We start from the raw sequence: 26,541 nt of genomic DNA on the forward strand, positions 1-26,541 counted from the left end.
CTCAATAAAACAATCCAGGAGAATTGTTAGAGAAAATCTAGGTAATGAAAAACCTATTGGAAGGTTTTGGTCTGAGACCTCAAGAAGCTACCTAAATAATCTCAAAATGAGATATTATCAAGCACATATAGCTCATCTTACAATTAAAAACAAAACAAGACAAAACAAAAAACAGGAATGACACCCTGAAAGGAGGAAAAGATAAAACAGAAGTGTGTCTATTTATATATCTTCCCATCATTTTCCCACATCCACACCAAAAAATAACCCCAAGATTAGTTCTGTAACTTAAGAGGGGTGTGGGTTACACAGACACACGCATTGTCAAAATACACCAGGACAGTAAAGATTTGTCCATCTTGTGGGACATAGGTTTTGTAGCAGAAGAAAAAAAAAAACAAACCTGTAAATAAATACTTTAGTTAATGATATAACAGCCAAAGTATTTAGGGGAAGTATGTTGATATCTGCAATTAATATAAAAAGCACAGATGCCCGGATGGATACAGGAAGGAAGAAATGAATAGACACGTGGTAATGCAAGTAAAGTGAAAGTCACTCAGTCTTCATGATCCCATAGACTATACAGTCCATGGAATTCTCCAGGCCAGGATACTGGAGTGGGTGGTGGTGGTCTCTTCTCCAGGGGATCTTCCCAACCTGGGGATCGAACCCAGGTCTCCTGCATTGCAGGGGGATTCTTTACCAGCTGAGACACCAGGGAGTCCCTTGGGCAGCAAGGAGATCAAACCAGTCAATCCTAAAAGAAATCAACCCTGATTATTCATTGGAAGGACTGATGCTGAAGCTAAAGCTCCAATACTTTGGCCACCTAATGCAAAGAGTTGACTCACTGGAAAAGACCCTGATGCTGGGAAAGATTGGAAGCAGGAGGAAAAGGAGACGACAGCGATGAGACAGTTGGATGGCATCATCTACTCAATGGACATGAGTCTGAGCAAGCTCCGGGCACTGGTGACAGACAGGGAAGCCTGGAGTGCTGCAGTCCATGGGGTGGGCAAAGAGTCAGACACGACTGTGCGACTGAACTGAAGGCAAGCAGAACTCTTAACAATATAACCTGGGAATACAGCTTTTTACTGTGGAATTCCTTCTTCTCTGAATGTTTGAAAACGCCCCTATTGTAATATTAAGAAAAACCACCGCAAGAGTGAGTAAACATGATAAGGATCCGAAAGCCCCGCCACGTGCCACATGTTTCATCAGACACATTCAGAGACTTATGGGGCAATCTGAAGTTTTATCAGAAAGGAATACCTGGGGAGCATAACGCTCATCTGAAAAATAGCATGGTGGACTTTGGAAGGAAAAGAACCTAAGCATGGTCCTGAGCTTGTGAGACACAGGACTCGCTCTGCTGTGAACGGAACTGAAGCAGCCTGGGCGTCTGCATGCATGCTGCTATCTCCGCACACACACCGGGCACAGCCTTCTCTCCTTCAGAGCCAAGCCCCGGCTCCTGCCCCTACTGAGAAACTACAAGCCAGCCAGCAGAGACACACACGCCACTTGCAGGAGTAAGTTTTGGCTCCCATCGGCAAAGCTTTCAGGGTGGTCTCCCAGGAACCACAGGGAAGACAATCACCTTTCCCGCCTCCCGCCTCCCATCTTCAACTTTAAAAGAAAAAAACAAAAACAAAAAACTGCTGCTTTTCCTGACTTGAGAACTAGGTTGTTTGGAGGTTTTGGAAAGTTAATCTTTGATTCTTGTCCTATTTCTTCATGTACTGATGTAGGGCCTATAAAAGAAACCCCAGAATCACATTTCCTTCTTCATATTTCAATGTGTTTCTCTTGCAAGTTCTTCCCTACAAAATTACCAAGCCAGAAAGCTTTGGGTTTTAAAGAGGTCTTGATTCTATGGTTCTATTTTACCTAGTTTGAGTTGATTCTATGGTTCTATTTTACCTAGTTTGAGTTACATTTGATATCTAAGATACAAAAGGCCCAGATTTTAGAAATGCATTTTATACAATTGAATCTGTACTACAATAGGTGGTTACCTTATACCTACCAATCTTCTTTTCTGTACATTTTTTTTTCCCCTCAAACTAGTTCAAAATGCTGCTGCAATCAACCACGTCTCTGCCAGATATACTGAGGCTCAAGGCACTCAGAACTTTTTCCTTGCTCCTTTAAAAGGCTCACCTTAGTTCTCTGCTAATGGGCCCTGGGCACCTCTGATTTCTCTACCACCTCCAGCTATGGAGCAACTCAAAGTCTGGCCACTCAAGGACTCCAAACAGGGACCATGGCTTTGCTGAATTTGGGGAAGGCAAAGAGGAGGCTGAGCAATACAGGGCCAGATGGAATATTCTGGTGACTAGCTGTGCTCCTTTTGGCAAGTCATTTAACCTCTCTGAGTCTCAGCTTCAATGGTTGTTAAAACGGATGGTGCTAATGATTGTGCCAATTCCCTAAGATTAATATGAGGATTCAGTGAACTAATGACCGCTAAACTGCATGGTAAACAGAGCACTCAAGTGGATAAGAAAGAAGCCTGAAAACATCTCCCAGGTGTACCTCCAGGCTAAGAAGACTGTGTTCTTTATCCACGTGGGGTGGACACTTCCCTAATTCGCAACCTGGAGCCACCCAAGCCTTGCGTTTCAACAAATCTTCTCCTTATCACACTCACAAGTGCCTCTTCCATTTTCTGAACTTCTGTGAGAAGCCTGATGACTTCTCCCTTTCCCACAGGATGGTACAATCCACACAGCACTCAGCAGGGCCTTGTGCACTGTGTCCCACTCAGCCCACATAACTCCCATTTGGGGCCAGCACCGAATGAGCTGGAGTCTGATTACAGCGTAAGGTGCTCTCTGAAGCACAAGTCCCCCCAGATCTACGCACTGAGGGCCCTGCAGAGGAGGGATCCTCCACCACGGCACTATCGACATCCTGAGCCGAGTCGTTCTTTCTCGTGGTGGCTGTCCTGTGCATTGTAGGAAGGTTAGCTGGGTCCTCTGCCTCTATCTCAGAAGATGGCAGGTAGCACACCGTATTTGATCCTGCTTTGAGGATCAAATATGTTTCCAGAAACTGCCAAATACCCCTGGGGCGGCGGGGGGTGGTAAAAGGCCCTCAATACCCTTCTTTCCCTTTCTCCCTTACATTGAGAGCCACTGCTCGAGAGAATGAAAAAAGACCTCAAGTCACTGTCTTACTTTTCTACTGAGAAAGCAGACCGAAAACAAACAGATCTTTCCTAACAGCTACATTGATGGCTGTCACCTTCGAGGCTGGCATGACTAGCTACTGTCAAAAGAGAAAGTCACAATTCGCTAAGCTGTGGTTCCTCTTCTTAAAGATGGAGATACCTATACAAAGGTTTAGGACTGTTTTAGGCATTCAATTACCTAATGCGTACGTAAAAAGCAAGGCGGCCCAGTGTTAAAGAATCAGCCTCCCAACCAGGCGAGTTGGGTTCAATCGCTGGGTCGGGAAAATCCCCCTGGAGAAACAAATAGCAATACACTCCAGTATTCTTGCCTGGAAAATTCCTTGGACAGGGGAACCTGGCAGGCTACAGTTCGTGGAGTGGTAAAGAGTCAGACACGACTTAGCGACTAAACAACAATGCATACCTAATGCTTAGCCCAGTGTCTGGGCACATAGCTAAGTATTCAATAATTTTGAGCTATTAATAATAAATACATTTGGAGTCCAACAACCTGAACACTGGTGCCCCCCACCCAGTTCCCATTCTTCCTATGCCCCTCCCCCTCCTCTCATCCCTGAGGAGAAAGTAAAATCATTCAATTAAACATGATACAATGGTCCCCAGAGCCGAAAACATCCCCCAGAATAGGCAGAAACAAAAGAAAACAAGGTCAACCCAAGGACGGCGTGAGAAGCAGGATGCATTTCATTCTAAAAAGAGGCAGAAGGGTGTCTGTTTCACTCATAGTGAGTGTCTCATAAGGCTTCACATTTATCCGCAAAGGTTCCATCCACATGTATCTCCCCTTCCAAATCCTACAGGAGTTCCCTGAGTAACAAATACCCCACAACTTCAAATGGCTGCATCGTTTGCCTAAATCCCCTATGGGGCAAGACCAAGCTGTGGGGAAAACGGTGCTGGGCATTAGGACAGACTGACCTCACATTTCTTTTGCACGTTTCATCACCCTGATAGGAATTTTACAAATACCATGTTTCCCTATTCTCCCTCCCTTTTCCTGCTTGAGTCACAGTTCATTTAAAAAAAAAAAAAAAAAAAGTCACATACAATCGTGTTCTGCTTTTTCCATCCATCCTTTGTTCCATCAGTAAACCAAGGAACACTGGCCATGTGGATAAGTGTGTGAGGATAAAGACAGTTATCCTGGAAGCCTGGAAGAGCGCTGCAGTGGCAGTCACTTGCTGGGTAACCAGGGTCAGTCAATAAATCAATCTCCACTAGCCTCAGTTTTTTTCATCTGTGCAACAGGAGTGATCATCTCTGCCATACAGATGCAAAGATCTCAAATGTACAAAGTTCCTGGCTCAGACCATGTACATACATGTGTTAGTCGCTCAGTCATGTCCAACTCTTCACAACCTTATGGACTGTAGCCCACCATGCTCCTCTGTCCATGGGATTATCCAGGCAAGAATACTGGAGTGGGTTGCCCTGCCCTCCTCGAGGGGGATCTGCCTGACCCAGAGATTGAACCTGCATCTCTTACATCTCCTGCATCGGCAGGTGGGTTCTTAACCACTAGCATAACCTTGGAAGCCCCAGAACATAACAGAATAAATGACTGTTATTATCATACACCAAAAATATACATAAAGCCTCTATCCTTCAAAGTGTCCAAGTTTACCGACAGGAATGCTCCCAAGATAATTCACTTTTTCCCATATTCTCCCCCTGCCTCCAGCATTAAACCCAAAGATCCTTTATACCACTCCTTCCTCCTACCAAAACAGACAAGCAAAAAACTAACTGGAGTATAGGATAAACCATCCTATTCAAGCATGGTTTGTATGTTTTGTTTTATCAACTGCACTGTTTTCCATTATTGTTCCAAAGGTTTGACATTTTGGAAGCATGAGTGAAGAAACACTGGGTTCAGCCTGGGGGCTTAACCTTCATCACATGAGTTTCATTGCTGTTTCTGCTGCTTTTTCTGTTTCAAACCCATTTTAGGGAGAAAAGCAGTTAATAATGAGGAAACTATCTATGCTTTAAAAGAAAAGAAAGTCCTAATACCTACTGAAATAACCACCCACTCTTATCAGCCCAACTAGGAAAATATAGTGGAAAAAAGTCATTTCTGAATTAAATCAGAAATGTTTTCCTCAAGTAAATGAGTAATTACAGTGACTCTTACTGTCCTATGGTTTGGGCACAGTTTTTAAAGGAATTCCATAAGAATATATCTGAATTTTCCATTCCTATATATTTAAATGAATTTGATTAAGACTTTTACAAAGTTAAAGACAACTGTCAAAAATTTATTTTCTTACTGATTTTAAAATGAGATTGATAAAAATACAAAAAAGGCAATTTTTCAAACTAATATTTAAAAGCATACTTAGAACTAATGATTTCAGCCTGCATGTATGATTCCAACTTCTACCTAGGTGATATTTGGGTTCTGTGTGAGCATGCATGAACAATATCTGCAAATGTGAATAGAAAAAAAAAAGATCCCACAAGGGGTCTTCAATTATTACAAGTTTGTGGGCTATACTAGCTCTTCAACTACGACAGTCTGGTAAGTAAACACAAATGAGTGAAGTACACAAACATGGTGTTCAGTGTAATTTCCATAACCGGAACCATGAACAGGCTGTGACAGCCATTAAACCAAAGTGGCAGTGTGTTAATACCTCCATTCCTACTTTTGGCTCCTAGCACAATATATAAAATAAAACCTTGCTGTAGTCAATGTTAACTGGGCTCTCTTCAGCTTCCAAAAATGTATTCTTTGTGTGGCATTTCTAAGCATAAAAGATCTGAAAGTCTTCATCTGTTCCTTCTCAAATTTAAGAGAAAAATGACAATCTCAAAAATCACAACAGCCTAAAGTAACCCCTATCTCATCTTCTTTCCCACTGTATGTTGAATAAATCACTTACCAAATGTATACAAAGAATAATTCAAGTATACGAAAACATTTAAGGTGTAAAGAAAAAGCTGAAAAGGAACACAAAGAATATATTTGGTCAAGCTCTTGAGATTTATAAGATATTATAAAGATATTTATAAGACATTATAAGAAAGATATTTCTCTCTCATCTTAATTACAGTTAACTTAAAAATGTTGCTTTTATTTTACTGAACTTCAAAAAGATTTTAAAGTGCCTAAATTATATCTAATATGGTCAAGGAAAAGTGAAAAACCAAAAACTCTGCTAGAAAGTGAGATACTATCCACAGCAAAACAGAGATGGCAAAATACCCCTTCTGCCCAGAGCCAGATGTAAATCACCTACAGAAATAAAATTCCACTGAGAGTTACACTAATAATACATTCATTCCTGACAGAAACAAACACATATTTTCACTTCTTTCTGGAGAAACTGAGGCAATTCAGGATTTCCCAAATGTTTCCAAGATGAATGAGTGGTGTCTGGCTGGTGATTCAGTAGTCCCTGGCATTCGAACCTACCTTTTCTTTCCATTCCGTGAAAATCTACAAAGAACAGAGGAATCCTGTTTAGAACTTTAATCCTTCTGAAAAACAGGATGAGGCTTTATAAGTTTGTTAGGAAGTCTTCCTATTAAAAACTACCAGTTTTCTGACAAACTGCTCGAGTTGATCTTGAAAAATATACATGAGAAAATATTCATGAAAATTCTGAAAGCATGAAGGGATAAAGAAAGGGGACTAGCTCCATCACATATCAAAACACATTATAAAGGTACAGTCATTGAGTTGATGGTGGTTCTTGAACAGAGAACAAAATGTTTAGTCTGGGGACAGGAAGGTGGAGGTGGGGTGGGCTGGACCACCCCTCCCACTCCTTAAACCAAAATAAAATCCACAGGAATGAAAAATGTAAAAAGATACATCTTTTATTTTCAAAAAATGTCACTGATACTCAAAGACACTTTCTGGAAGTTATCTATAAAAAACTAACACCTTCAAGGGGAGTGATCTAAAATGAAAGAGAACAACTGTGAATATTTTGCATCAAAAGCATTGCATCCACATTTGTAAAGCAGAAACTTAAGAAGATGGTAGGAGAAACAGAAACTCTCTAATTGTATAAGACTTTATTCATCCCTCAGTCCACAGCAGAATAAATGGACAAAGAGTATAGAAGTAGTGTAAAATAGATGTAATGTGCAAACCCACATATAACTCTGGACCCTGAAAATACCTTCTTTTCACATGTTCACAATACAGTCATAAAATTACCATATATTATGCCCCAAAAGAGCTACAGCTAAATACATGAAATGAATGCATGTATGAGAGTTATATGAAAGTAACTATGAAATGGAGGTACAAGAGAGATGAGATGATGATGAATATAGGATCCCTGAAGTAACTCTATATAATTAAATACTGCCCTGAAGCATGCAAGAGGGTAAGAATTTTCAGTTCCTCTAGTAGTTTGTTGTGGTCACTTTTTTTTTTAAGAAGCCATAGAATCCCTTGAGAAAAAGGTACTTAAAACCATCTGGTACTTCCTAAAATATCCAAGGTAGAGGATTATCTATTTCTATATATAAACTAAAAGAACACCAACTCGTACTGTATTTTCATGTTTAATTAACTTCAATGAGAAGTTCATTCCTGGGCTTTGCTTAAACTTAATATTATACAAATTACTTCTTCAAGATCTGTTTTTGACAGAGATAGGCCATCTTTCACCCCACTCCCCATAACAGCCTTTCACGTGTATAAAAAGATGCTTTGTATATTAACGTTTTTAAAATAGCTAGCCTTAAAAACCTTTCTCACAGTCTACATCTTCATTCCCTGATGACTGTCCTCACTGAGCTGGGACTTCCCTATTACATCCTTTGTTTGATGGCTTCCAAACTAAGAAAACATCCTCGAAGGTTTCTTTTTCCATATGTTTAATTTGTTTATAAGCATGCACTAACCAACGCTAAGTCTTAAAAAACATAATCTCTGTTTTTAAAGTTCAAGTTACATTGTTATGGAACTCATTTTGCCTTCATTAAACTAAAATTTTAAAAAAACAAAACAACACAGCTGAGTTTTGATAGACTTAATTCACAAACAAATTGTATTTTGAGAAACTGCTCCATGATGGTTATTTCCTAAAATCATACTTGCCCTGTTTTAAAAATGCCATCCTTCTCACCAGCATCACTTGTTTCCATGCACATTCTGAAAGGACAATTAATTCTAACTTGTCATGATTTGCATTTTCTCCATTTCAGGTTAACTTCCTTGAAGGACTTCACAGCCCACGTGGGACCAAGTTTCCCACACTCCCTTATTCTCCCGCCTGGCTGGGTTTCTGTCATAGCACCGAAAGCAGTTTGCTGTTGCTCTGCGGCCGGTTTGCTGATCTTCTGTCTTCCTGTGGGAAGGGAGACCCTGAGCAACACAAGGCCCTGCTCACACAATGCTGGCTCGGCGTGAACAGTGAGGCTCCATCAACTAAGGATACAGAGAACCAATGCTAAAAGCGCTGTCCATGCATGGGAATCGGCCACAGCCACTAAGCTATTAATACCTATGGATAATCTTTAAGTGGGCTTCCCAGGTGGCGCAGTGGTAAAGAATCCATGTGCCAGTGCAGGAAACACAAGATTTGAGGGCTCAATCCCTTCAGGAAGATCTCCTGGAGGAGGAAATGGCAACCCACTCCAGTATTCTTGCCTGGGAAATCCCCCGGACAGAGGAGCCTGGAGGGCTGCAGTCCATGGGGTCGCAAAAGAGTCAGAGGCTACTGAGAGTGCACACACACGCACGCACGCACGCACACACACATGCGCGCGCGCGCGCACACACACACAGTCTTTAAGTAGGTAAAAATTAACACCCAGAAACAGTGAATTCTGATACCATCCCATAACACACTGATGCCTCCAAAATAGAAAAACACACTGGGCAAATTCATTCGGTCAAGGCAGCCACGCAGCAGACAGCGAAGCAGGGCCTCACAGCTTTTTTTTGTTTTTTGTTTTCCCAGAACAGCTGTCACTACCATCACACATGCACGTACAGACAACTTTGCAGCATGTCGTGAAATATTTCTGTTTGTAAAATAGGTCTATCTTTTCTGGAAGGTTGGAGCACACCATCAACTGAAGGCACGCGGTCACCACCTTTCCTGGCAGGAACCCGATTCTAATAATTTCCAGAAGCTTCATTTCATTAACGTTATCTTTGCATGCGAGGGTGTACTAAACGAGACAAGCTAATTTCTGCCTGAATGTTTTTTTTTACTAAGTGCACTGAAGTAACAACTTCTAGGGCCATTTTGTAGTTATGAAAGAAAGGATGCATATTTATCCTTTATTACATATTTGAGATATATATATGCGCGCACACACACACACACACACACATATACCATATATCCTATATATGTGTGATATTTGAGTATTGGCTGGAACTTTCTTCTGCAATTTTAGCAACAGTTGATGCTTTAAATTTGGTTTTCTTTCAACATTCCTTTTCATACTGGAAAAGGAAAAAAAAAAAGGAATGCTGAAAGAAAACCAAATAGTCCAGTAGTCATGTATGGATGTTGGAGTATAAAGAAAGCTGAGCACCAAAGAATTGATGCTTTTGAACTGTGGTGTTGGAGAAGACTCTTGAGAGTCCCTTGGACTGCAAGGAGATCCAACCAGTCCATCCTAAAGGAGATCAGTCCTGGGTGTTCATTGGAAGGACTGATGATGAAGCTGAAACTCCAATACTTTGGCCATCTGATATGAAGAGCTGACTCACTGGAAAAGACCCTGATGCTGGGAAAGATTGAGGGCAAAAGGAGAAGGGGATGATAGAGGATGAGGTGGTTGGATGGCATCACCAACTCAATGGACATAAGTTTGAGCAAGCTCCAGGAGCTGGTGATGGACAGGGAAGCCTGGCGTACTGCAGTTCATGGCGTCACAAAGAGTTGGACATGACTGAGCAACTGAACTGAAACATTCCTTGATAAGTTTCTTTATCAAATAGCCCAATCAATTTAAGAAATACCAAAGGGATTTCTTTTATAGAAAAAAGTTGTGTCTTTAAGTCACATATAAATTTAAAACATTTCCTAATAATCAAATGCAAAACCAATCACATCTCAGAACCACTACTTTCACAGACACAACCACAGCTGACCATGAAGATAGTACATAACTCACAAGAATTCGAATGAATGGGCTGTGGGTGAGCATATATTTTGGTGGTTTCTCCAGAAAGTTAAGCACAAGACTGTCATAAGACCCAACAATTCCACTTCTAAACAAGAAAAACATTCTACACAAAGGACCTGCAAATATTCAGAGCAGCATTATTCAAATACCCCACCTCCACCAAAAAACAACAAAAAAAAGGCAAAACGCTGGAAACAAGTCTATCCTATCCACACAATGGAATGAATCATACAGCGATTAAAGGGACAGCGCTACTGACACCTGCCATGACACAGAGAAACTTCAAAAAAATTACATGAGTGAAAAACAGCCAGGTGCAAAAAAAAAGACAAGGTTCCATGCACATGAAGCACCCACAAAAGGCAAATTTACACCCAGACAAAAAGTAGATTAATGGTTGGATGGGGCATGAGGGGAGATAAAATGTTCTAAAATTGATTAATGGAGATAATTGCATTATTCAGTAAAGAAACTAAAAATCACTTGAAAAGGCCAAATTTTAAGATCTCCAGTATATGCCTCAAAGTTGTAAAGAGAGAGGGGGAAAAACCTTGGGCTGGGAAGAAGCATCCATAAAATGAGAAGTAACATGGGGGATGAAAGATCTGGGTGACAGTGAATATGCTTTGATTAAAGCTAACCCCTATCCACTTGCCAAAAAAAAAAAAAAAGTCACTTACACCATGATACCCAAAAGACCAAAAGGAGTAGAGAAGCTTCTACTTTGGTCTTCAAAATAATAAATACCATTAGCTTAGGGGTTTCACCACAGAATTATGGGTAACCTCAAATAGAAATCAAGTTTCATTCTAGGCTAATCATAACAACTGTCAAGACTTTTAAAAGCCCACAAATTAAACTCACATGAAGTAAATCTAATGATTTTCACTTTATCCTCAGAAAAACAGGACTGTTAAAATATGTTTGTAAGATGTATATAAGAATAGGTCCCTGTCATGAGGGTTAAAACAAAACTCCTACATTACCAGCAATATGATAGAAATGATCAAATTCAATCTTTTATTACTTCCCATCTAGGGCTTTCTGTCTTCCAGGCAGTTTCGACCTAAAAACAAAAATTAAGTTTAACTGGTTTACTCTGAAGTTTACTGAAACCAAGTGACACAGACCACACTGTATATTCATCTCTATATCTTCAGGTAGCAGAGCCTCATTGTGAAACAAATGTAACATACTGGGTTTCCTTCTACCCTTTAAGTATCCTAATGTTAGTAAATGTTGCTGCCTGATTTTTTCCATGTGGTACAAAGTTTGTATTCACACAGTCTTTTTTATTTTTTTAAATGGAGAGCTAGCACAAGTATGCCTGAACTCTAAGAGGGAGTTGAGAGAGAAAGCCAGATATACAGACTATAACAGAATAAGAGAAAAATCGTAATTACCAAAAATATAAATGCTATGTCAAAATTACTTGGAAAAAAACATAAAATGAGAGTGTTAGCTCCTGTTTCACAGTCTAGAACTTTGAACCAATAAGTGTTTTTAATAAAATTTTTTTAAAAATCCTATTTTAAATGGTCTATTAACTCAACAAGAAGTTATTTTCCTTAAAAAAAAAAACCAAAACTTAAAATTCTAAGATCATGAACTCAAATTTTTATCAGTGTTTTAGTAGCTAAAGTTACCACCTAACTAGGTAGATCATCTCACTTACAAACATTGAAGGTTAAAATATATATATATTATTTTGTCAATCATGAGACAAAAATATGTAACTCCTGCAAAGCTGGATAGGGAACAGGTTTCATACTTTCACACAAAACAATGGTAACTGGTTAATTTTATACCAGTTTCCATAAATTCACATCCCGGGCAAATCAGGTACACCTGTATTTTTAAAGCAAAGAGAATGGGGAGAGGAAAACAATTTAACAAGTTACCCAGATGCACGGTTACCCAGGATGAAAGCCACAGGACAGTCTCAGCTCTTGCACCACCACCAAAACATATGCCCCCCCATCAAAATTTAATTACACTGCACAACACTTTGTGAATTGAGCTTAATATTTTATCAACTGCTCTGCTTTTGACAGGACAGTTTCCTGAAGGAAAGTTCCAAGAATTGAAAAGTTCCAACACCCACATACCAGAAAGCGTTTCCTGAATTTTGTTACAGGAACTGACTTCTGCTGTAATTTTAACATTTACTTTCCAGAGGAGTTCCATTTAAAAATTTTTGTTGCAGAATCTTTGCTCGACGACAGAACACCTTAGGCGATGCTATTGCTTAAAAGTGGGGGGGGCAAACTTTTATTTCAGTTTCAAAAGTTGGGATGTGATTGACTGACTCACTGTACAACTGACTCAGTTGTAATTTTTTCCCTGGGACCAAAAACAACTGCCACCTGACTGGACGGGGGTGGGGGGTGAGGAGGGTGGGGCATGGAATTAGCAGTTTGGGGACGGAGCCCAGAGCAGACATGAAAGGGTTGATTAGGTAACCAACTCCTTAAGAAGTAATTCTTGGGAAAGCACAGCTTGAGCAAACATTGGAGGTTGCTTCTTGGTATCTCCCTTTTCATGTTTTAAATATAGGTGCATTTGGACATTTCAACTAACAGTTTGTAATTGGCACATAAATTTATAAAAGTAGACATCTTCCTTCTGTACCAACCTCTTGTTTATTTCAATGGGGGGAAGGGGGAACACATGTACCGATGAATATATATTAAATCAGAATGTAACGGCATTACATGATATAGTTTATATGACACTGTATCTCCCTCACACACACCCGATTTCACCAAGAGTGGTAGGTGGGCCTCTGGCCTCAGACCCAGCAGGGCTCCTCTACCCAAGCTCAACCCTGGACCCACCCACTAGGAATCTCTGGGCGAGGGTGGGGGGAGTGTAGAATCTGCCTGTTAGGAAGCTCTCGTGGTGTTTCTTGTGTCTAGTCCGGTTTGAGAACCTTGAGCTTAATATAACCACCCTGCCCCTAAAATATTCCTTCAGTTTTATGTTTCATTGCTCGACCAAGCAGTAAGCAATACTGGAAAGAAAGGCAAGATCCTTTGTGGGTAAAACACTGGCAAGCCAGTGACTCAAGAGTCATCTCCTGAAGTCTCCCCGGCCCACCCAAACAAAGGATCACGTGGCCCACAGGCCTCCAGGCGTTCACCGTCACAGGAGCCACGGGGAAGGACAATCCTTGGCACTTTCAGGACGTGGGGGAACTGTGGGTGTCCCTCTGGAAACACGATACCTAATCCCCAAATTAAGGCAATTTAGCTGTCAATAGAAATGCAATCTATTTCCCCCTTCTGTTTGCTGCAGTTCCTTCTGACAAGCTGTCACTACTGGGATTTCCTCTTAATATATTAAATCTGACGTCAAATTACTGCTTTGAGTAACAGCCTTAAGAATCTGACAGGGGTCCCAATCTGGCTAAATTAAAAAAGAAGCCAATAAACCAATGCAAGAAAACAACAGAGGTTCACCAGAGAAAAAGACTCGCAGGATATTAAGTTGGCTGGCTTTGTGGCCATCAGGTTAAGCTTTAACTCGCTGTGGGTAGATAGGAAAAGGGGAAAGTTTGCACAGGGGCAGGATTCTCAACACTGATCACTGCCAAGACACAAAAAGTCAGTGCTGGGATGGTTATTAAAGTTAATTTTTACTTCTGGGTCTCCAAGGGCATTAACACCAAAAGTTATAAATCTTATCCACCCACCCCCCCCAGGGCCTAAAGCTAAACGTCATCTGCTACAGACATAGTGAAGTGAAGTCGCTCAGTCCTACTCTTTGGGACCCCACGGACTATAGCCTACCAGGCTCCTCTGTCCATGGGATTTTCCAGGCAAGAGCACTGCAGTGGGTTGCCATTTCCTTCCCCAGGGGATCTTCCCAACCCAGGGATTGAACCTGGGTCTCCTGCATTGCCGGCAGACGCTTTACCATCTAAGCCACCAGTGAAGTCACAGACATACTCGAGCAACATATTATTTTGCCTTCTAGTTGCTATTTTATTTCGAGCAAAGGAAGACATTTACATTCATACAAACAATGAAGGGGGATTTTCCTTGTGGCACGGTGGATTAGAATATGGCTGCCAAAGCAGGGGACATGGGTTCGATACCTGCCACGGGAAGATCCCACACGCTGCGGAGCAACTAAGCTTGTGTGCCACAACTACTGAGTCGGCATGCTGCAACTACTGAAGCCCGCTCACCTAGAACCTGTGCTCAGCAACTAGGAGTAGCCGCCACTTGCTGCCAACTAGAGAAAAACTGCACACAGCAACGAAGACCCAGCACAGCCAGAAATAAATAACTTTTAAAAAATAAAATGAAGAACAATCTGAAGCAAAGCTAGAATACTACAATCTGGCTCCCCCCAATTTTTTTTTTTAACTGAAGGAAAAAGGATAGGCAACCATTTAAGCTATAAAAGTTATGCACCCACCCCATATCAATAAAATGTAACTGAACCACAACAGAGAGGTAGTGATACCCAAGCTTGGTACATTTGTACTTCTGAGCCAAAACAAGTTATCCTCAAGGTGCCCGCTGTATTTCCAACCGGTATGGGAGGTGAAGTCAGAATACACTGTAGCCGGTAGGCCTTTCTCACCCCCATGTCACGTACAGGACTTCCCCTTTCAGAGGACACATTTTGGAAATACACTTCTTGTCCTATCTTGGGAAGCAAATGAAATGGAGAGCTTTGCTTACGGAAAACTGAGTTTAGATATTTAGAAGCTATCAAGTCGTGTGTTACAACTCAAAGCAGTTATGAAGCTAACCAGCTTTATAATTCCTCCATTTTACAGCTATTAAGTAAACACGTAGATGCGCATGCTCAAAACAAGTGACAGTACCCAGATGAGGGTGATTTCTCTTATCGATGATTAAGATAATGAATATATTTGAAATTTAAGTTGCTTAAATGAAGCATTCACTGAATTCCATTTTCAAAAGAGTATAGAACCAGTTAGTGAACACCTTTTCATGGTACAGTATGGAATCCCCTAACTCTCATGAGACCACTTGAGTCCATTTTGCCAAAGAAGATCCCCATAAATCAGCTAATTAAAAAAAAAAAGACTCAATTCTCCTACCACCTTCATCATGAACCTGTCTTCTGAGTCAGGAAGCTCAGCTGGGCTCTCAGGAAGGAAATCACTTAAGGGACCTGTCTGTCTCTCTTCTGTCAAGGACACAGTTCACAACGGTGTCATAAGGGAAAAATGAAGACACTCACTGGGTCAAAATACTGCATAAATTATTTCCCTCTTGAAATCACTTCCTTGAACTGCACTTTCCAAAACACCAAACATTCTTCTTTGATATTTGCTCATATTTAATCAGAGCTTTTTTTGCTTTCATGAATTTTCTTCCAAGGTAATCTTTACAAAGCTCATAAATTGGGGGTGGGGGCAGAGGATGGGGCAAAACTGGTTCCATACCAGTTTAAGGGCCTTGACTTTTGCAATGGAAAACCTCCCCCACCAGAGTCAGAGATCCACCAGAAACCAGCTTCATAATAATCTTGGGAACAATCTGACTTTCCTCTGTTATTTTTTTTTTTAAACGTCATTAACTTTAGGCAAATTCAAACAAAAAACCTGTGGGAGAGTTCACTAAACCTAATTTCCTTTTGCAGTTTGTCTGAAAACTTTTTTTTTTTTTTTTTTTTTGAGACGCTCTCAGCCACTAGAGGCTACTCTACTAAAGAAGCAAGTTCAACTCATTGGAGCACCCCACCTACCCTAGCCCGGAGATGGGGGCCAGGGCTTCTCAGGTAGCACAAGGTGCATTTAAAACCAGTTAATCCCTACCGGTAGTTGAAGATACATATATATTCCTTTCTCATATTCAGGAACTGCTTCAATGAAAGGGTTAGCAGAGATGAAGAATCAAACAAAGCCCTCTTTTCTCTTTTATCCATCAACACATTCCTCAATATAAGGCAAGTTAATCCTCATAGAAAAGGATAGATCTACAAACTGATAGGATTTTATACCTTCCCCTACCCATCATAGGGTTTACCAGTCCACAAAAGACAGTGGGCCAGGATATATAGGTCTATGAAAATACTTTCCAAGAGCTTTAGGTCAGCATTTGGAAACTAAAGCCATGGTCTGTAACTATTTCACATTAAAGGAAGCAAGTTTGTTACAATTCTCACAGGAAGTGTCATCAATGTATCTGCTGTGCTTATAGATTCCCAAGAACTGCACACACTGATCTGAGAGAGGAGGCATAGAGCATGCTCTGCTTTAACCAATGTTGTACTTTTAAGTAACTGCCTTTCTCCACAATTCTGAAAAGGCAAACCATATATTTGACGTTCTCAGAATACTGACCGAAAATCTAATTTTTTAAAATTTAGGCAATTGACCTTTCATTCAGTAAATGTCTTCCATATCTAGCAGAAGAAATAACAAAGCAAAACAAAACAATCGATTTGTTACTTTCTGCTTTAAAGTGAAGGAGAGGATTATGCAACCTTAACTGATGAAATTTCAGAAGCCAGAAGATAACTTAAGTAGTCCCTCCTTCGTTCAAAGTACTTCTCGCTTATGCAGGGGACACTAAAAATATGAGACAGTATCTTAAAGAGCTGACTAGAGAAGAAATACACATGAAACATTAGTCATACACCATCCAGTGCTACAAAATTCAACTTCATCTAAGTTTCCATCTACTTCTTCTACTCAAAAAACAACAGAAAACAAATTATTTAAGCAATGCACAGTGAAATTATTGTGGTTAGAACAAGCTGAGCTATTAATGTTTAGATCCATTAGTCGTGTCTGACTCTCTTCGGGTGGACCAAAGCCTGCTAGTTCTTCTGTCCATGGGATTCTCGTGGCAGGAATATTGGAGTGGGTTGCCATGCCCGTCTCCAGGGGATCTTTCCAACCCAGGGATCAAACTCATGTCTCTTAAGTCTCCTGCACTGGAAGCAGGTTCTTTACCACTAGCGCCACCTGGGTGTGTATGTATAATATGCGTGTGTGTGTGTGTGTGTGAGTGTGTGTGTGCGCGTGTAATGGAATGTTACTCAGCCTTTAAAAAGAATGAAATGATGTTATTCACAGTAATATGGTTGGATTTAGAGACTGTTATACTGAGTGAAGTCAAACAGAAAAAGAAATGATATTGCTTACAAGCAGAATCTTTAAAAAAAAATACCAATGAACATAAAACAGAAACAGATAACAGATGAACTTATGGCTGGGGGGGAGGGTGGATGGGGAAGAAGAGTTAGGGAGCTTGGGATTGACATGCACTCACTGCTATATTTTAAATGGATAACCAACAAGGACCTACTATATAGCACAGGGAACTCTGCTCAAAGTTACATAACAACCTAAATGGGAAAATAATTTGAAAAGAACAGATACATGTATATGCACAACTCAATCACTCTGCTGGACACCTGAAACACAACATTGTTGATCAACTGTACTCTGATACAAAGTTTATAAAAGCAATAAACTACAGGAAAGTTAAATCCTGATGTTTCAGTGTCCTGAAACACTGGGAGTTAGACAAAATAGTAATTTTAAAAAGTAGCAGTTTAGAACAATGCCGATCATATAATATTGCATGAAAACAAAATTCAGATTATATCTGCGATGAATGTAACTAAAATGATTTCTGGACCCTCTGCAGAAGAAATACAAAATAAATAAAACACAGTTATTGATGTGGTAAAAAGAAAGAAGGCTTCCCACCTGGGAGCTAATGGTAAAGAACCTGCCTGCCAGTCCAGGAGATCAAGAGATGTGGGTTCGATCCCTGGGTGAGTCAGAAAGATCCCCTGGAGGAGGGCACTGCACCCCACTCCAGTATTCTTGCCTGGAAAACTTCAGGGTCAGAGGAGCCTGGCAGGTTACAGTCTATGGGGGTTGCAAAGAATAGGACACAACTGAACATGCGAGTGCGTGCTCGCACACACACAGAAAAGAAAATGCACGTTTACTACTTGTGAGAGACACTCCCATAATGCAGGCATAATGCAAACAAGACATCATGGCCTTGTGGCTTTGTTTCTAGTTCAAGGGCACATCTGAAGGCCAGGTAGAAGAGCGGAATGTGTACAGTCTTCCTATTTCAACCACCAGCAAACTGAACGACTATGCTGATAACTCAGATTTCTACATCTTGCAGCAGAGTATTTCTGGCAGAAACTGCTTTTTTGTGCTTTTAGATTGAGGCTCTGCAGCTCCCCTTTGACACCTCATCTCAGCATTAAAGAGGCGGCCTGGAAGCGAGGAAATGCTGCAGGCTGCTCAGGAGTCGGGCACTGCTCCACCTGGGTAACCTCAAGCAAGAAAAGACTGACTGGGCCTTAGTTTCCTGAACAAATGTGAAAAATAAAAAGTACTTACCTATTTAAGTGACTGCAAAGAGTCAACCAGGTAATCCAATTACAGCTGCTGTGCCTGGCACACAGCCATGTCCAATTTAGCTATTACCTCATTTTACTCTTCATTAGTTTAAGGGCGCAGACACTGAAATCACTCACACCTGAGTTCAAATCACTGCTTTCTAGCTTTGAGCGTGGTTAGATACTATTTAATTTCTTAATCACAGTGTCTTAATCCAAGGTTTTGATGCCCTGGACCCTTCAGGCAGTTTACATTTCAGTCAAGGCTAGTAAAAATAAATATGCAACTGTAGTTTCTCAGCAAAGTTTTCCTACAACACGGCCCCAAGAACCTCCTTCTTAGAAAAAACAATAAAATGGGGGCAGGGGATAAACCACTGAGAGAAGAGGATTAATTATATACAAAGCACATAGAAGACGCTCTACAGAGTGAAATTCTCTTCCTAGAAAGTTCTATCTCTTAGGAAAAAATTTTAAACTCATCAAGCCCACACTTCAACAGGAAAGCATCTATTTCTCTGACATATCTGGGTCTTCAGACCTGACTTGTGTTTAGCCTTGTAAGGTTCCCCCAAATGACTCTACGACCTCAAAAAGCAACTTGAGGAGCCCTCCAACTATTTTAAACGTGACACCAAAGGACTTTCTAATAAAACTGAAAGTTAAAAAAGAAGGCATATCTAAGTTCTTAAGCCTCCTTTAGCCCCAATTGCTGTCACAACTAAAATGACAGCACACACAGCAGTCTGAATCTCCTAATCACTGATGCCTTGTCATCACTCTTAAAAGGCTCATTTACCAAAAGGAAAAAAAAAAAAAAGGTAACCAGGGAAAGCCAGGGTTGGAGGTTCTTACTATAGCGTTCCTCTGACAGCAACTGCTGTTCATTATCCTCTCCCTTCACCGATCCCGGTACATTCCCGTTCTTTGCCTACTCAGCAGATTCACGAAAGCTGTGCCGTTTTATGTGCGATCGTACATTTTGGCAGTAAAATTTCCAGTCACTTACCAGGCAAATTCTCAACCACCAAGCCCCAAGGCGAACTGTTTCGCGTTAATTGATTTCCAAAATGCTGCTCAAGGTATTACCAGAGGGAGGGGGAAAAATCAGGAGAACCTAAAGGAGGTGCACAAAGAAACTAAAGGATGATTTGGGCAAAGGCAGACAGGTTAAGCCACCTTGATTTCCTTGAAAATAATTGGGGGGGGGGGGATAGGAGAGAAATCTAACTTGAACCTTAACTCGATCCCTCTTCCTCTCCTCTGCAGAAATGGTCTAGTACGTTCTCCAGACTTTTTTTTACTTTTTAAAATCTGACATAAATAACGATGAGAAAGCAATGACAAAGCTGCTTCCTGCCCGTCTTCTTCACGGCACCCCAACCCTTCTCCTGCAACCTTCCATCCCCCTCGCCACTCACACACATTTGGAAAAGTTTCTCTCGGTGTCTGCCTTACCTTGACTGGGCTGCCATAATTCAGTCTGTAGAGCTCAAGGTCTGCCGTCCATCAGCGCCTCCAAGCCGCGGCCCTCCTGCCGGCGCCGCGCTCACCATTTGCCGGGGCCGGGCGGGGACGATTCCCCAGCGCGACTCCCCGAGGTGACGGGACTACCTGCTCCTCGAGCCCGGGCGCCCTCAGCGCAGCCTCCGGCTCCGAGCGTATTGGCTCGCGCTAATCCTGATAGACATCCGGGCACTGGGGCCTCTGCAGGCGCGCTCCACTCCGGACCGGCCGGGGGAGCGTCGCGTCCGAAGCCGAAAGCGACGGCGATCCCGGCGGGCGACTCCGGAGCAAGGGACGCCGCGCGGGTTCCCTCGGCGCCAAGCCCACCAACGCGCAGCTCCCGCCGAGCGGCGCTGGCACGGCGGCCCGCGTTAGCAAGGGAAAAGAAACCGTCCTTGGGCTCACCTCGAGTTGTCCGAGTTCGCGCGGACACCCCCGCCCACAAAGTTCTGGTGGTACGGCCCGACTCCTTAAAAGGGCAGGGCGCTCGGCCGGGCGAGCCCGAGGCTGTGCCGGGCGGGGGCGCCGAGCCCCGACGCAGCCCAGCTGGCCCGCTCGCAGCCGAGCCCCGCCTGCAGGCTCCTGGCGACCGCTCTCCTGCCAAGGTTTTAACAATGTACACACACGGCCGGAACACTCAATACCCCGGCGCTCCGAACTCCAGCCGCGGTTTGAATCAGTGTTGAATATTGGGGCCCCAGAACCTGAAGTGAACCAAGAATTAAACAAAAAAAACCCAAAGCAGCAGACCAAGTTCTCTACTTTTGATCGTGCCAACGCTTGCAGTCAGGAAATGTGCGACTACCGCACACTTGTTTGACTAGGTCGGCTTTCAGTTTTGATTTCGTTTCACTGAAACAAATGTCTACAAAACGCCGTCTCTGTTACTGGACAACATGCAGACACGAAAAGGCAACAACAACTCGTTTGGCACTGAAAGAGGTCATTAATGAACTGACCAGTTTCTAGAACATAACTTAGGATGCAAGCCGACAATATGTTAAACGGTGTAAGCACAAACGAAACCGTGTCCTGCTAAGGGGACCAGGGGAGGCATTTAAACTCTGCCCAGAGCTAAGCAGGAGACAGCGTCGCTGGACATGGGGAACGGTGGGCTTCAGCATCTCACTGGGGACCAGCAGCACGCTGTAGGGGGCTGAAAACTTAAATGCATGTCGTCCCCCGCCATCTAGAATCATGACGATGGCACCAAACTCGCAGAGTTACTACTCCAGACTATATTGCTAAGGAGCCATGCATAGAGAAATGTTGACATCTGCCTGAAAACTGCAAGGCTGTGGGGTGGGGGCTGATGAGGCAGGAGGAAGGCACAAAAGCATCTTTATAGTGGTTCTCAAAGTGGGATCCGTGGTCTCCCGGGAGTCCCTGAGACCTTCTCAAAGGTCACAGCTATTTTTAGACTAACACAAAGACACTGTCCTTTTCACTGTGCTGACATTTGCACTGATGGTGCAAAAGCAATTGTGGGGAAACTGCTGGAGCCTTATCACTCAACAAGGCAGTGGCTCTTCACCACACATTAGCAGTTTAAAAAAAAGTGTTTCCTTTACATAAATACTTAATGAAACGACCAGTAGGGATTACTACTTTTATTAAATCTTGACCCTTGCATACAGGTCATTTGGGTGTTCTTTGTGACAAAATGGGAAAGTAGGCATGTATGGATGTAAGGGATGGACCATAAAGAAGGCTAATTGCCAAAGAACTGATGCATTTGAACTGTGGTGTTGGACAAGACTCTTGAGAGTTCCTTGGACTGCAAGGAGATCAAACCAGTCGCTCCTGAAGGAAATCAGTTCTCAATATTCACTGGAAGGACTGAGGCTGAAGCTGGAGCTCCAATACTTTGGCCACCTGATTTGAAGAGTCGACTCATTAGAAAAGACTCTAATTCTGGGAAAGATTGAAAGCAGGAAGAGAAGGGGACAATAGAGGACAAGATGATTGGATGGCATCACCAACTCAATAGAAATGCATTTGAGCAAACTCCTGGAGAGGGAAGCCTGGCGTGCTGCAGTTCATGGCGTCACAAAGAGTCGGACATGACTGAGCAACTGAACTGACTGACTGACTGATTTGTTACCTGGCAGTCATTTTCACAAAAATGAACAAAATGAGTGTTTCTTCCAGGAAAACAACTGACAGTATTTATTGCCAATGATAAAATTTGAGTTTTGAAGCATTTTGGAAAACTTGACACCTGTCATGTTGAGCTTGACAGCTTCGCAATACTTAAAGACATCCCTGATGAGGTAAGGACAGTAAGGAATGTGGCTTTAGAAGACCTGCCTAACCTAGTGACCAAAATTTTCTAAATAGTACAAAATCATGCATGGGTAAAAGATCCACTAAAAATGCAGGAAAGACCAATGGATTTTAATATATGAAAGTTTAAAAACAGCTCAATGAAATGACTCCAGATTCTACACTGCAACTAACCTTTAGGAAACTATGATTGTAGAGTTTTGATATAATACCAAAAAGGTATTAAAGTACTCCTCCTTTTCCTGTGTGAGGCTACATTTCCTCATTTTCTTCATAGATTTCAACCAAAATAACACTGCAACACACTGAATTCAGAAACAGATATGAGAATCCAGCTGTCTTCTATTAAGCTAGACAGTAAAGAGATTTGCATAACGCTATTTCTCTTACTAAAGTTTTTAATTTTGGAAATAGTTTTGTTTTTCTCAAAATAAAAACATTATTTAAGTTAACAGGTAATGGGTTACCTCTTAGCCCATCTTTCTCACAGTTATTCTAAATACCAACCATGATCATCTATGCTTTAAATTGGTATTAGACATATAAAAGCAGCAGAAACAATACTGCATAATGGCATTTACTTACAAAATTTCCATTTATCACTGGCTAGTAATGTAAAATCACTTATATTAAAACTACATTTTCCCCGGTGAACTGTGTTGTTCTAATCCACGAAAGAGGAGGAAATGAAAGAATACAGCAAATATTCACATGCAAGGAAATACGAAGTCAACAGATCTCCAGTACACCTGACATTCCCAGAGCTCTCAAAATCATTTGTAATGTAAATTACTGAGGGTAATTTGAAACTGAAGTGGGATTACACTCGATTTGTAATAGTTCTAACAAAACTATAGGAAAGTGCGGGAGAAATGATTCTGGAATTGGATACTGCCTGTGACTGAAGAAGTAGTGCAGTACACACGTGGGCGTGATTTTCTCCAAGTGTTTTGAAAACACCATTGTATCCAACCTACAGTCTTGTTCAGCAGTGAAAATGAACAAAAGACATTCTTAACCTTTTGGGGGCACAGAATTCCTTGGCTTCCTGATGAGATTTGAGGATACAGACCCATACACACAATATTTGCTATACTTTGATGTTTAAGGTTCCCATGCAGCCCACTTGGGGAGGATCGGAGGCTCCATAGACTTCAGGTGAGGAATCCTTGGCCCCGAAGGTTCACTCAAACTGGACCAGCTAATGAACCAATTTACCTTACAAATAAGGAGTATGTTGTTGTTGATCAGTTGCTAAGCGAAAAGTGTTAGTCATTCAGTCCTGTCCGACTCTTTGCAACTCCATGGACTGTAGCCCTCCAGGCTTCTCTGTCCATGGGATTTCCCAGCAAGAATACTGGAGTGGGTAGCCATTCCCTTCTCCAGGGGATCTTCCCAACCCAGGGATCGAACTTGAGTCTCCTACATTACAGGCAGATTCTTTACAGCCTGAGCCACCAGGGAAGCCCCAGTGTAGTATATACTCACAGATACTTACTTCATCCTTTGGGCTATAACCCAGTACTCTACCCTGGGTTTTACTGCTCAGATTGTTCTGGCTCTGGCCACTGGAAGCCCTTTCCCATCAGCTCCTGATCCCTTTGACTTGCTTCCATCTGTTTTGCCTTTTAAGCACTTCCTTACTTTCTGGTACTATGAGGCTCCAGGCTCACCTATTTTCTCTGCCACAGCTTTCTCTAGAATCGGCTATTTCCCCCACATATCAGTCTCTTATCCTTACAAGCTACTGCCCAATCTCCTGCCATCACAGCCAAACTTCCTAAACAAACAGTGGTCAGCTTGCTTTGTGATCCCAACTTCCTCAAAACTCTCCTCTGTGGACTTGCATACCTCTCTCTCTATTTGGGAGTAACTCACTGTGTTTTATAATTATTTCTGCTCATACATCCAGGAACCAAAAAGATGCTAGAAAATGTCCCTTATCTCTCCATCTGTAGGCTATCTTGGACAAAAACATCAGTGACCCTCCAGAACTGTAACTCCAACACAAACCTCTTCCCACAAAGCCAAGTTCATTCTTCCCAGCTGCCCAAAACCACTTTCCTGGGTATAAAAAAGGCACTTTGGCAGGCTCTCTCGAAAGGATTGTTCACTTAGTGAAATGTATCACCTCAGAAATGCCAAGAGCCACCCATCTTTCAAACTGAGCTGCTGCTTGGATCTGCAAAGGGTGGTTTCTCTAGACAGGGAGGGGACAGTCTTCACCGGAGAAGGGATGTGGGGGAGGGGTTATTGTTGTTCAGTCACTAAGTCTTGCCGACTCTTTCCAACTCCAGGGACTGCAGCATGCTAGCTAGGCTTTCCTGACCTTCCCTATCTCCCGGAGTTTGTTCAAACTTATGTTCATTGAATCGGTGATGCTATTTAACCATCTCATCCTCTGCCACCCCTCTTTCCTCCTGCCTTCAATCTTTCCCAGCATCAGGGTCTTTTCCAATGAGTCGGTTCTTTGCATTAGGTGGCCAAAGTATGAAGTCTCAGCATAACAGGATCAGTCCTTTCAATGAATATTTAGGGTTGATTTCCTTTGGGATTGATGGGTTTGATCTTCTTGAAGTCCAAGGGACTCTCAAGAATCTTCTCTAGCACCATAGTTCAAAAGCGTCAGTTCTTTGGCACTCTGCCTTCTTTATGGTTAGCTGATTCCATTCTTGGGAATAAAAGCAGAAGGCAGAATTCAGAGGACTTTCAATTAGCAGATCAGGGGACATGCAGAAGCATATTCAGCCCAGGAGAAAACAAGCATTTTGAAACTAGCTGTATAGATTTAATCAGTCTCAAAATGCTTTTTCTCCTCCTGGGTTAAGAATGCTTTTATCCTTGCATTTTACAAAAATATTTTATGACATGAAAAATATAGTATAAGGTTAAAGAAAGGTTGTTATACAGTGTACTTGTTATGAACCCACTTCATCAAACTTGAAAATAAATTTGTGTATCCAAAAGGCTGAGTGGGTCTGTACCAAAGGCTAGCTACAGCTATGCCTGGCTGGAAGGATGGAATGACTTTTCTTATTCTGGGCATTTAAAAATATTCTAAGTATTATAAAATGAACATTTATCTGTATTGTTATTTATTAACTTATCATTTTTGCAATGTAATAATTTATGATTATTGTAGAAAATAAACTATGACCAAATCTTAACTCCAGAAAGGAGACCAAAGGAGATCATCTAATCCACTTCTCCATGCAAGAATGCGCTTTCTCCTCCTAAACTGGTCTGTTTGCATATCTCCAGGGAAAACTTCTTTACAGAAGGCCGAGGGCCAAAAAAAATGATGCTTTTGAATTGTGGTGCTGGAGAAGACTCTTGAGAGTTACCTGGACTGCACGGAGATCAAACCAGTCAATCCTAAAGAAAATCAACTCTGAATGTTCACTGGAAGGACATGCTGAAGCTGAAGCTCCAAGACTTTGGCCACCTGATGCAAAGAGCTAACTCATTGGAAAAGACCCTGATGCTGGGAAAGGCTGAAGGTAAAAGGAGAAGGGGGTGGCAGAGGCTGAGATGGCTAGAGAGCAACGCCAACTCAACAGACATGAATCTGAGCAAACTCCAGGAGTTGGTGATGGACAGGGAAACCTGGCGGACTGCAGTCCATGGAGTTGCAAAGGGTCGACACTTCTGAGCGACTGAACTGAAAACCGGGTCCGCTGTATCTTTGCCTTGTACCTGATATGTTTATTCATTTATCTTAGTTACTGATATGGCTGGGCTGAAGTTCTATCAGCTTGTCTTCCATTTGTTTCTTTGAGTTCCTCTGCTACTCCAGGCCTGCATTCCTTTGCTAACTTTCAGGCCCCACCCAAACTACAGTAGCAGAAACTTGCTGGGTGTGGTCCAACAAGCCCTCGAGGTGACTGTGTTTCACCCTCAAGTTTAGATACCACTGCTCTATGGCCCACAGTATGCATCCTTAACCTACCAACTTATATTTAATGAGTCAATATTGTACCAGTTTGCTGAGTCTTCCATCATCTGATTCCTACTGGAAACTTGAAATAACCATAATGTCTTTCAATCTTTCCAGAACATCTACCATTCTTTTC

At 41.9% G+C, this 26,541-nt stretch overlaps 1 protein-coding gene across 8 annotated transcripts in view; it reads right to left on the minus strand.

Moving 5' to 3' along the window:
• The window catches only part of AFF1 (ALF transcription elongation factor 1), a 198,645-nt gene that overhangs the window by 118,107 nt on the left and 53,997 nt on the right, over positions 1-26,541 (minus strand). For 2 of the 8 annotated variants that reach the window (XM_070458168.1, XM_070458167.1), the window contains exon 1: positions 20,135-20,403. The exons of the other annotated variants lie outside the window; for them this stretch is intronic. In XM_070458168.1, the coding sequence (XP_070314269.1) occupies positions 20,135-20,151 (17 nt within the window). In that variant the 5' untranslated portion in view covers positions 20,152-20,403. Of the gene's footprint in view, positions 1-20,134; positions 20,404-26,541 lie in introns of those variants that run through there. 8 annotated transcript variants of the gene reach the window in all.

The sequence above is a fragment of the Odocoileus virginianus genome, chromosome 29 (assembly GCF_023699985.2).
Source record: "Odocoileus virginianus isolate 20LAN1187 ecotype Illinois chromosome 29, Ovbor_1.2, whole genome shotgun sequence".
Taxonomy (NCBI): Eukaryota; Metazoa; Chordata; class Mammalia; order Artiodactyla; family Cervidae; genus Odocoileus; species Odocoileus virginianus.